This window comes from Spermophilus citellus (genome assembly GCF_964194105.1).
Source record: "Spermophilus citellus genome assembly, chromosome: 2".
Lineage (NCBI taxonomy): Eukaryota > Metazoa > Chordata > Mammalia > Rodentia > Sciuridae > Spermophilus > Spermophilus citellus.
In genome coordinates this window covers 12,204,505-12,216,599 of record NC_138183.1, presented here as the reverse complement: position 1 = coordinate 12,216,599, position 12,095 = coordinate 12,204,505, and the positions used below count along the sequence as shown (strand labels likewise).

General features: G+C 44.5%; 2 protein-coding genes across 2 annotated transcripts; both read left to right on the top strand.

Annotated features, from left to right (window-relative positions):
* Positions 1–2,477: 2,477 nt before the first annotated feature.
* OR5C1 (olfactory receptor family 5 subfamily C member 1) lies at positions 2,478–3,461 on the top strand (the record flags this gene model as incomplete). The annotated part of the gene is made up of 1 exon (XM_081269651.1): positions 2,478–3,461. One exon carries the CDS (start codon positions 2,478–2,480, stop codon positions 3,459–3,461), a length of 984 nt encoding a protein of 327 aa, XP_081125777.1.
* Positions 3,462–10,394: 6,933 nt separating this feature from the next.
* On the top strand, positions 10,395–11,345 carry OR1K1 (olfactory receptor family 1 subfamily K member 1; the record flags this gene model as incomplete). Its single annotated transcript, XM_081278442.1, has 1 exon — positions 10,395–11,345. The coding sequence occupies one exon, from the start codon at positions 10,395–10,397 to the stop codon at positions 11,343–11,345; it is 951 nt and encodes a 316-aa protein (XP_081134568.1).
* Between the last annotated feature and the right edge of the window lie 750 nt (positions 11,346–12,095).

Below are 12,095 nucleotides of genomic sequence, written 5' to 3'. Positions count from 1 at the left end.
AATTTTATATTGTATAAGAATTGCCATTTTGTGTCACCAAACAAGCTATGCTAAGCAACGGTTGATGGGCACAGAGGCGGGGTGTTCCCATGGGAGAAGCATTTCTTACATGATGTGGAGTCTCAGGGTAAAAGGGACTCTGTTTGGTCTTTGCCCATGTACCCTGGCCCATAACACTTAGGGTGGGGGTCCTCATGATAGAATCAGTGCCCTTATTTTTTTTTTTAATTTTCAAATCTTCTTTTAGTTTAATACTTTAAACTTTTAAAAAACTTTAAAAGAAAATTAATAACAGAATCAGTGCCCTTATAAGAAGAGATCAGTGAATGTTCCTTCTCTCTCTCTCTCTCTCTCTCTCCCTTTCTCCCTCCCTCCCTCTCTCCTTCTCTCTCTCTCTCAACCTTCCCTTCCCCTTCCCCCATCTCTCCACTATGTGAAAATACTACAGAAAGGTATCTGTCTGCAATCCAGAGAGACAGCCCTCACCAGAATCCAACTATGCTGATGATCTGATCTCAGACATCTCAATCTCCAGAACTGTGAAAAATAAATGTTTGTTGCTTAAGCCACTGGGCCTATGGCAATTTTCTATAGAAACTCAGGCAGGCTAAGAAACTAGGGAATGCACAGTTACAGAAAATGTCCCAATTTACATTCCATAAGCGTGGACCTCACCAACATGTGGTATCAGTATCCTCAAACTTTTTCATCCAAGCTGTGCTTTGTAGAAAGATTTTCATCATCTTCACCAGAAAGGGATGTCCCAAACTTCTAACCTCTCTTTTTAAATTAGAGCTTAATAATTATACATAGTAGTTGGGTTCATCCCAACAAACTCATACATGCATGGAATTCAATTTTAGTTCATGATCCCCCGTTCCCCTCCCACACATCCAACCTTCTGTTAAAGGGAGAGAGAAAAAGCTGGGCGCAGTGGCTTTATATTACACACCTGTAGACCCAGACACTCCTGCAGGCTGAGGCAGGAGGATCACAAGTTCAAGGCCAGCCTCAGCAACTTAGTCAGCCCCTAAGCAATTAAACCAGACCCTGTCTCAAAAAAATAAAAATAAAAAGTTCTGGGGTTGTAGCTTGGTGGTGAAGCACCCAATCCCTAGTACTGAAAAAAGGTGGGGAGGGGAAGAGACTTCACTCAGCTCCAGGCCCTTTGCTACACACCCATTGCCTCTTAGGCAACAGAGATAGGGGAGCCAAAGTGACTTGCTTGAAGTTACAGCAGGAAGTGACGGAAACTGGACTCAAAACCAATCCTAAATGCTGCTAGTCCATGCTCTTCTCACTGTTTTTACACCCAACTAACATTTACCAAGTATTAATTACACACCAGAGCTTGGAAAATCAAAAATGAATTACAGGCCCATTCTTATCACATAGCAATATTCAATAAATGTTTTTTTTTTAATGATTATTGAAACAAGGAGCTCAAAGCCCCCAGGAGAGCAGACACGTCAAAAACGTTTGGGATTGATTGGTGACATGCTACCATAGATGCGATAGATGCATGTTCCACTGCCGCAGGCACAGATGAGGGGGAAGTTTAGTTTCTTTTGAGGAGATCAGAGAGGACTTCACACTGGAGATAGTCTGTGTCAAACACAAAAAGAAGAAATGGGTTTTTAGAGGGAATAAGTACAAAGTCATGGGAGTGTGAAGCTACATTGCCCTTGGGGGAATTATGCTGATTTTTGCTTGCCTGGGAGTTGCTTCCTTCCTGTATTGAGCCAAAAGCATCTGACTCAATTCAGTTCAGTTCACTGGAACTTCTATAAATGCCTGTTAGGTACCCGGCCCTGTGTGAGATGCTTTACATGCATTATCTCACTAAATCCTTGCAGCTTTCCCCATTGCCCAGATGAGAAAACCAAGGCTCAGAGAGGTGAAGAATCAGCACAGTAAAGGAGTTGACCCTCTCTGTTCTTTCCACACCAAACTCTCCCCCAAGGATACCAAGGCTTTCCTTTCCCAGGTCTTACTCCTATGGGAAAATGTCCTCCCAGAAAATGTTAAAGTCTATAATTAGTTGCCCTTTGGATCAGGTGACTTTTCTGCCCATTCCATTTTCTCTTTTCCTCCCCAGGACACTGGAAAGGAAAATGCAGATATAGTCATAAAATTTTTAATCCTTGGCCAGACACTAAACTAAATGTCATCCTGGTTCATTTAACAAATATTTATTGAGCATCTGCTATGTGCCAGGGAATGTTCTCAGTACTGTGGATACAAAAGTGAGTAAGAGACAGACAGACTCCTGTCTTTGTAAGGGCAAACTTGCAATAACTTCTCAGTGTTCAGAATAAAGGTTTTGAGAAGTTATGTGACTTGTCCAAGGTCTAACAGCGACTTTGTTTCAATTAGGATTGAAACCCAAGTCTACCTGACTTCTGGTGCTTTCTCTTTCCGTGATGGCCTCTCATCTCCCTCTTGCTTTGCCTCTCCTCAAGTCTCTGTCCAGCAGGATGAGCTCAGAGAATGTCACCTGGGCCAGGGTTGCCCCTGTTGAATTCATCCTCCTGGGCCTCACAGATCGCTGGGACCTGCGTGTGACCCTCTTCTTGATCTTCTTGCCCATCTATCTGGTGAGCCTGCTGGGAAACATGGGCCTGGTGCTGCTGATCCATGGGAATGCCCGGCTCCACACCCCTATGTACTTCTTCCTGGCCAACCTCTCCCTTCTGGATGCCTGCTATTCCTCAGCCATTGGCCCCAAGATGTTAGTGGACTTGCTGCTGCCCCATGCCACCATCCCGTATGCAGCCTGTGCCCTCCAGATGTTTATCTTCGCAGGGCTGGCTGATGCAGAGTGCTGCCTGTTGGCCGCCATGGCCTATGACCGCTATGTGGCCATCGGGAACCCGCTTCTCTATACAACGGTTATGTCACCACGTCTGTGCTTGGCCTTGCTGGGGGCATCAGGCCTGGGAGGGGCAGTGAGTGCCTTTATCCACACAACTTTCACCTTCCGCCTGAGCTTCTGCCGCTCCCGGGAGGTCAACAGCTTCTTCTGTGACATCCCTCCACTACTGGCCATCTCATGCGATGACACCAGTCTCAACGAAGTCCTCCTCTTCGCCGTCTGTGGCTTCATCCAGACAGCCACGGTGTTGGCCATCGCTGTGTCTTACGGCTTCATCATGGGGGCTGTGGTCCGCATGCGATCTGCCGAGGGCCGCCGGAGGGCAGCCTCTACCTGTGGCTCCCACCTCACAGCTGTGGTCATGCTTTTTGGGACCCTCATCTTCATGTACCTGCGTCCCAGCTCCAGCTATGCCCTGGACACAGACAAGATGGCATCTGTGTTCTACACCCTTGTCATTCCAGCTCTCAACCCCCTCATCTACAGCCTCCGCAACAAGGAGGTCAAGGAGGCCCTGAGGCGGACCCGGAGTCGATTCTGCTGTCCAGGGAGAGGTACCAGGGACTGGTCCCCGGAGGCTGGTTAAGTCTGACTATGGAAAGACGAGAACACTCTGTCCCATCACCGTGGGTAAAGAAATAGCTGTTCTGATTTGGATGTCTTCTGTCATTGTTTAAGGGATTATCAAGGGGGAAATGGAAGCATCCAGGAGAGAGACAGGAAGCCATGAGTATTCTATGGCTAGCCCTAGAGCCGGAATCAAGACCAGGTTAATGTTTCTATGGAGCTCCCTGAAGGTCCTCAATGTTCAAAATATAAAAGTTCCCAGATGTTACCGGGTAACGTAAAATAGCATTATTTGCCACCTAAAGAAGCTGATTGGAGCTGGGGCTATAGCTCAGGGGTAGAGCACTTGCCTAGTATGTGTGAGTCGCTGTGTTTGATTCTCAGCACTGCATATAAATGAACAAAATAAAGGCCCATCAATGTCTAAAAAAATATTTTTTAGAAAGTTACATTTTTTTAAAAGAAGAAAAAGAAGGAGGAGGAGAAGCTGATCCCCACAAAGGCTAAGGGAGAGCTGTGTGGTCTCCAGTTATTCCTAGATTCTCATGGCCAGTGAGTATGCTCTGAACTCCTTGACCACAGGAAAGCAGCTTCAGAAGCCACTCATGCCAGAGTGAATTGATAAGGCAAACATTCTACCCTTGTGTATTTCACATCTCAGGAAAATGGCTGAGCGGTTGCATGACAAACAGAAGCTCGTTCCTAAAAATCCCTGCACTTGGGTTGGGATTTGGCCAAGGTCACACTAGTTCATGCTCATGGTGGAGGTTAGGATCTGTATTATGAGTATGGTTAGATTAGGGTTGGAATTATGGTTAGGATAGCCTTTATGTATGGCTAACAGTTGAAAAACTGAGGCTTAGGGTTAGATAGAATTAGGCATTAATCAGGTAATTTATGGATGGATTAAAATCATGTAAATTTTATGGTTCAGATTGGTTTATATTAGTAGCAAATATGGGATAAATTTAGGAGACAGAGTTTGGATAAACTTAAGACTAGTTAGAAAAGTTGCAAATATCTTGGGGTTAGAACATAAGACTAATTAAATTGGGGCTGTGAGTTATAGTTCAGTTTGTATTAGATGTCAGTTAAGTGGTGTGTGATTAATGATTGTGATAAATTTGAGTCATGGTCTAATTATTTCAGTTAGGCTGGGGTAAGAACTGGAAGAAAGGCACAAGAATATTTTATGTATTAAACTGGCATGTTTTGGTGACTTAAGACTTAAGGTTATGAAAAATGATTAATGTTTCTTAAAGCCTAAGATATTGGTAATTGGTGGATTTAGTTAAATTTCATTTGGAATTACAAACACACTCAGATTAGCATATGGTTAGGTTAATGCTCTGTGCTAAGATTAAGACATCCAGAGCTGAGGTTGTGATGAGGAAAGGGACACCATCACCCTGACCCTCTTGGGCAACAGTAACTGCAGTGCACCAAGTCGCGGTTTAAAAGTACACCCTTCAGAACCAGTGTTCTTCGGGCCTTCACACACCCATAGTTCACAATTTTTGTAGACTGCCTTTGTCTTTTTGACTCAGTTTCACATGGGCAAATCCAAGGCACTGCAGCTGCCTGGGAAGCACTTCCATGCAGGAGCAAACAGGAGTTATGGGGCAGGAGCTTCCAAAGAGAGGCGGAACACAGCCAACAAAAAATGTCAACTCCTGCCTTATCACCCTTCCAGTTCCCTGATTATGGATGAGGGGGTTCAGGGTGGCAATGTGTGGGACTCAAGCAATACTTCAATATGACCCCAAAAGGCTCCCAATGGAGTCTCTTCCTTGGGCCCCCGTCTGGGCTAGCCTCATCCCTCCACTTTCCTCTTTAAGGAGAAATCAGCCACCTGGCACTTAGATTGCAGAAAGACTACAGGCTTCAACCTGGCTTCCTGGGAAGGTAATGTTCCTTGTTATTGGAACCAGGGTCCTCTCACTTAGTAACTATGGCCTTCTTGGAGATCCCAAGCTAATGGAGAGAAGAATGTAGATGTCTCCTCGAATCTTACAGAACTTCATAGTTTTCCTGAAAGAATGACGACTCATCCCTGTTTGCTCAGAACTATTCCAGTCTTATACTCGAAGTCCCATATCCCAAAATGCCCTCAGTCCTGGGCAAGCCAACACAGTTGATCACCCTATTTCCTGAAGAAACGGTATCTTGAGAGCAGATATACAATATCCCAAACTCAGCACATTTGGACAAAAGTTTGATAAATAAATTTAAACCCCTTCTCCCAATTACAAGCTTCTATCATCTTTTCCCAATTCCCCAACTCCTCCTGCCTCCTGTCACCATAACAATCCATAAGCCACAACAAAGGCTGGAAGTATTATCAGAAGAGTTGACAATGGCAGGACTGGGAACTTAAGATTTGCCCCCAGTTTCTAATGTATGGATTTTCATCCACTCAAAGATCTCCTTTATGGTCTGTGCTTCTTTCTTGGGTTCTCAGGGCATGGAGCACCCACCACAATGAGGAGAGTTTCCAAAGGGGCCGGTGCCCTACATCTTGGCCTACAGGATGTGTTTAGGTGCTTCCAGAGACAATAACTACATGAATCCTAGAAACCAACCGGAGGAAACAAGTTGCGGGCTATTACACTGGGCCTATTTGATAGATAAAAAAACAAGAAAGGAGAGGGGGCAGATTTGAAGTCAGTAACAGGGCCCACCCTGGAGAACAAAGGAAGAGAAACTGTCAGATTGCCATTTCTAAAGTGAGATACCCAGCAGGGCTCATCCAACTCTGATAACAATATCCCTTTTAACCTCCTTCAACACTATTTACTAGAACAGACAGAAGAATAGTGAGTTTGAAGTGGGGAAAGCTGAGGGTCTTATTTGGAGCACTTACTATACCAGAGGAGTTGGGCTCAGCAACGTGAGTGGGAATCGAGAGGAAGGGGCATTATGTTGGGGGCAGGGACAAATGTAAAAGAAAGGCACAGGAGTAAAGTAAGGTCAGGTGGGGAGAAGATTCTAAGAAGACCAATTTAACTGGCTTGAGAGGAGTGTATTGGGAAAGACACAGAGGGAAGTTTGAAGACTGTGGATCTGGGATGAGAAGGGCACCTGCAGCTTGGATATGAGGTAGGGGAATTTGGACTTTACTCCACAGACAATAGGGAATGATTGAATTTCATATTTAGAATCTTTCTTTTATGGTGTCATGGAAAGCCATTCCCATCTGGAATGCTACATGTAGACACAATTCCCTCTTAGCACAAACACAATGAGAAAAACACACCCTCACCCTAGATCCAGGCTCCTATGGGAAACATTCCTGAGCAAAGGGACAGTCTCAGAGGTGTGGCCACCCCCACAGATGCAGATGCAGCTGCACAATTAGACACACTCAAGCTCCTGGACACATATGGTTACACAGGGCCATGCTCTCCCCACACCCAAGCACACACTCTACACACAGCCATGTATATTGCCATAGTCACCAGAGGGACAAACCCTCTCAGACTCCCATACTTCCTATAAGAAGCTGCCAGCCCAGCTAAGGTCACAGGAGGGTTGGCCCCAGAAGCTACTGCTCATCATTCTTCTGGGGGTCCAGAGATCTGCCTCATCCTTCTTTCTCACAGGGAGCAGCAGCTTTGCCACACACATACACAGGGCTTCTGAATGTCCCCTGAGTTGGAAGCAGCACCTATCACCTCATCTCCCACCAAATTGGGCCCAGAGAGAAAGGATAACAAGTCCCAGAGCTGAGCTTCTTCCTACTCTAGAGATGAAGGCTGGGGCTAAGGGGGTTGCCTCTGAGGAGAAGTTAAGTTGCCCCCAAGGTCCCCAGACCCATAAGTGCAGCCAATCATTCCCTCCTCAGACTCTCCAGTGACAAGCTACATCCAGACCCTGCTGCTTCTTCCTCCTGTGATGTGGGAGGGCAGAGGATACACTTGGGGACAAGGGTCAGGCTGCAGAATATGCAGCTGTCCTCCTGTGTGTGACAGTGTGTGTGAGTCCTACGCGTGAGTGTGAGAGCATGTGTTGTTTGTGAGGCTGTGATTGGGCATTGCCGTCACTGCACAATGGTGTCACTGGGAGTGAAAGCAGTGCATATGTGGAAGTGCCCCTCTAGGGTAGCACAACCCTCTGTGATCCATGACGGGCCCAGGTGAGTGTAGCCATATACGTGAAGGTGCAAGACTGCGGACTCTGAAGCTATGCATGAATGTGTGATCAACAAGGAGATTGGGTGTGAATGGGTGTGCATGAACAGGCACCTGGGAGAGTGTTCACAAAGAGTAAGGTGCCAATGAAAATGTACATGATGGTTCACAGCACATATCATCTGTGTATGGTGATACATGCTGCCACGAACAGGTATATATAAAGAATTGTCGCCCTCTAAGAGCTTATGCAATTGCATTTGACTGTGAGTTTACACGTATGCTGATCTGGGTCTTTAAATCTTGTGGTTCTACTTGCCTGCCTATTTGAAAGTGAATGCATATGTTGGTTCCACATTTCTGGTGCGATTGATCATGCCTGTGTATTTGCACGTTTGCACACTTGCTCGGGTGTGTTTGCAACTACATATAAATGTTTCTACAGTCGGCTCAGTATATCTGAATGTTTATTGGGACCAATTTAAACAGGTCGGAATTTCAGTTTCCAAAAGCAGGTTTCTCCTCCATCCTACCCAGTCACCCTTATGTTTTTCACCTCTTGGAAATTTGGAAATAGTTGGGAATTTGTAAAAAGAAGAAAAAAAAGCTTAACAGGGAGACAATGCCAGAATATTCTTCTTAACTGGTAGAGGAAGAAAAGGAGGACCATAGGATAAGGAGGTCTCTATGTGATTGTCTTATTTTTTATAGAGAAAGAGTTAAAATAAGTTAAGAGATCACTCTCCTGCAGAGGTAGTCTCAGCCTAGTCTTCAGCAAACCTGTGTCCCAAATCCTCTCATTTTAAAGCCCCTCTTAAAGGACTTCCCAAAGTGTCTGCAATGAGATTCAGACATGGAAAAAAATAGAAGCATTGGTTCAAGTTGCCTCTGTCCTTAAGAATCAAGCCTCTGTGGATGGGGATGTAGCTCTGGGATAGAGCAAATCACCTAGCATGTATGATGCCCTGGGTTTGATCCTCAGCACTTAAAAAAAAAGAGTTAAGTCTGCACCTCCACAGACATGTCTGTTCCAACAAGTTTCTCCCTAAAGCGTGTACCTTGGCACTTGCAAGATGATCGGTAAGTATTTTAATTTTATGAAAAAAAATTTCCAGGGATATGGGGAATCTTCCAGATTTATTTGCTCATTTTTTTTTCCAGTGAGAATAACAAAGTCATGAAAGTATTAAAGGGAGTGAACTCCCTACCTGTGTCTGCATGACTCTAGAGACCATTCTTTTAACTCCTTTGTCTCATTCCAGTATCATGGCTGGTTTATCAGGATAATGCTTGAATCGTTAACAGCTTCATAGGTATACAATAAACAACTTTAAAAACTTTCATTTCTTTCCTTGATAGTATGATTGGACATTTGTTACTGCATCTGATTTTTTTTCTTTTCCAGTGCTGAGGATGAAACCCTGGGATTCACACATACTAGGCAAGTGCTCTACAACTGAGATATACCCCCAAACCCAGATTTTTTTGTTCTTTTTTTTTTTTAACAGGTCTGAAAATATCTTCTTTCTTTTCTTATACTTGATTAGTATTTTGGTTTAACATAAAATTATAAATTCAAAATCTTGTTTCTCCACAATTTTTCAAATATTTTTTAGTTGGAGATGGACATAATACCTTTATTTTATTTTATTTTATTTTTGTGGTGCTGGACATTGAACCCAGGGCCTTGTGCATGCAAGCACTCTACCAACTGAGCTATATCCCCATCTCTACCTTTATTTTATTTATTTTTATGTGGTACTGAGAATCAAACTCAGTATCTCAAATATACTAGACAAGTGCTCTATCACTGAGCTACAATCACAGCCCCTCTCCATAATTTTAAGATATTATTTAACTGTGTACTACCATCTACAATTGATGAAAAAACTCGTGGCAATCTGATTATCAGAATACCATGGGTGCACTTTACTCTATGCCCTTGGGAAGTATTTGTTATTCTCTTTATCACCAATGTTCTAAAATTCCATTATTTATGTCTAAGAGGTGTGAGCTCATATTCACTTTAATATAACACATGAACCCATAAGATTTGGAGTTTTCCTAAGCTGGGCGTGGTAGCACACACCTGTAATCCCAGAGGTTGGCAAGGTTGATGCAGGAGGATCATGAGTTCAAAGCCAGCCTCAGCAACTTAGGCAAGGCCCTGAGCAACTTAGCAAGAACCTATCTCTAAATAAAATAAAAAGGGCTGGGGACATGACTCTGTGTTTAAGCACTCCTGTCTTCAATCCCTGATACAAAAAAAAAAAAAAATACACACACACACACACACAATTTTTCTAGTATTTCTTTGATATGTTCTTCTCCAGCATCTTGATTCTGGTTTTTTACTGGGGTTTTGTTTGTTCATCTTGCTTTTCACTTTTTCTTTCTTGAAATAAATGCCTATTGGTCAGATATTTCTAAATTAATCCTCTGTTTTATCTTTTGTATTTTGCTTCTTCCCTATTCTATGTCCTTGAACAATATCATTTGTTCTTTTTTTTTTTTCAAATCACAAAATACCAAAGCCAGAAGTGCCCTTGTAGATTACCTAGTTCAACTGCCTTATTTTCATTACTTTATTTTACAGATTGAGACTCTGAGGCCCAGTAAGAAAGAAGTGTCCAGAAGTGTAATGACTTGCCCACAGTCACATCTGTGTGTAGAACCAGAGCTCCCTGACTCCAAATCCATGACTTTCTCACATTCAGCACGCCTTGAACAATAAAGACCCTCACTTTTTCCCTCAGACATTGTGGACATGGCCCAACCGTAAAAAGGAACCCCTAGGTTCCAGGGGAACATCAAGACCAGCCATGGGCGCTGTCAATGAGTCCTCAGAGGGAGCACCATTCATCCTACAAGGACTGACAACAAGCCCAGGACAGAGGTGGCCTTTCTTTGTGCTGTTCTTGTTCTTGTATGTGGCGGGGATCCTGGGTAATGGGCTCATTGTGGCTGCCATCCGGGCCAGCCCAGCCCTTCATGCACCCATGTACTTCCTGCTGGCCCATCTGTCCTTTGCTGACCTCTGCTTTACCTCTGTCACTGTGCCCAAGATGTTGGCCAACTTGTTGTCCTATGACCACTCCATCTCCTTGGCAGGGTGCCTGACCCAGATGTACTTCTTCTTTGCCCTGGGAGTAACTGACAGCTGCCTCCTAGCCGCTATGGCCTATGACCGCTATGTGGCCATTCAGCACCCCCTCCACTATGCCACAAGGATGTCGCGGGCTGTGTGCATGGCCCTGGTGGGGACAGCTTGGCTGGTGTCCCATATCCACTCCCTCCTGCACATTCTGCTCATGGCCCGCCTGTCCTTCTGTGCCTCCCACCAAGTCCCCCACTTCTTCTGTGACCACCAGCCTCTCTTAAGGCTCTCCTGCTCAGATACCCGCCACATCCAACTGCTCATCTTCACCGAAGGTGCCGCGGTGGTGGTCACTCCCTTCCTGCTCATTCTTGCCTCCTATGGGGCCATCGCAGCTGCTGTGCTCCGGCTGCCCTCCGCCTCTGGGAGGATCCGGGCTGTGTCCACTTGTGGCTCCCACCTGACTGTGGTGGGCCTCTTCTATGGGACAGTCATTGCAGTCTACTTCCGGCCCACATCCCGATATAAGGCAGAGCGGGGCCGTGTGGCCACTGTCATGTACACCATAGTCACCCCCATGCTGAACCCTGTCATCTACAGTCTCCGGAATCGCGATGTGCAGGGCGCACTCCGAGCCCTTTTCACTGGGCAAAGGATCTCTGCTGGTGTCTCCTGAAGGTCGGATCACACCAAGAATAGATTTCATCAGCCACAGCGACAACTCATAAACGTAATCCTCTGTTCTCTGCTAACCTTCAAAAATCATAACAATGGTCATCATTTTCTGAACACCTACATGAAGCAGATCCTTGCCTAATCTCACTTTATTACCATGGCAACAGGGAAACAGATATCATCACAAAGTGTTACAGAAGGAAACTGGCGCTCAAAGACAGGAAGCGACTTTCCCAAGTTTACCCAATTCTCAGGGGACAAAATCTGGACACTTTCTGATACATAATGACCTCTTCTAAGAGTCACTCCCAGGCATTTGGACATCTTCTAAAGACTTAGTGTGATCTAGGAAAATACTCAATCCCTGGGACTTGCTCTGTGGGTTAGGGGGACTGGAACTTTATTTTCGATCATATCATTGTGTGTTCTAAAATAAATTGACTTCACAACCATCTGAGACATGAATAAAATTTCCCGTACCCATGTTTGACCCCTCCAGGTGCAGAAGAAGAGTTACTGAAGAAGAAGGTGCAGATGGAAGAGTTACTCATCCTATATGTCAGCACTTCATTTATGTTTACCCACAAAGAGCTTACATACTTTTTTAAAAAAATAAAACATTCCAGTAATTTTAGTCGAGTCAACAATGCAAAAATTTCAATATATAAAATAGAAATTTAATCCTATTAATGATAAATTCCTTTTGTAGTACAGTTTTATTTTTTAAATCACTATTATTTGTTGTAATCAG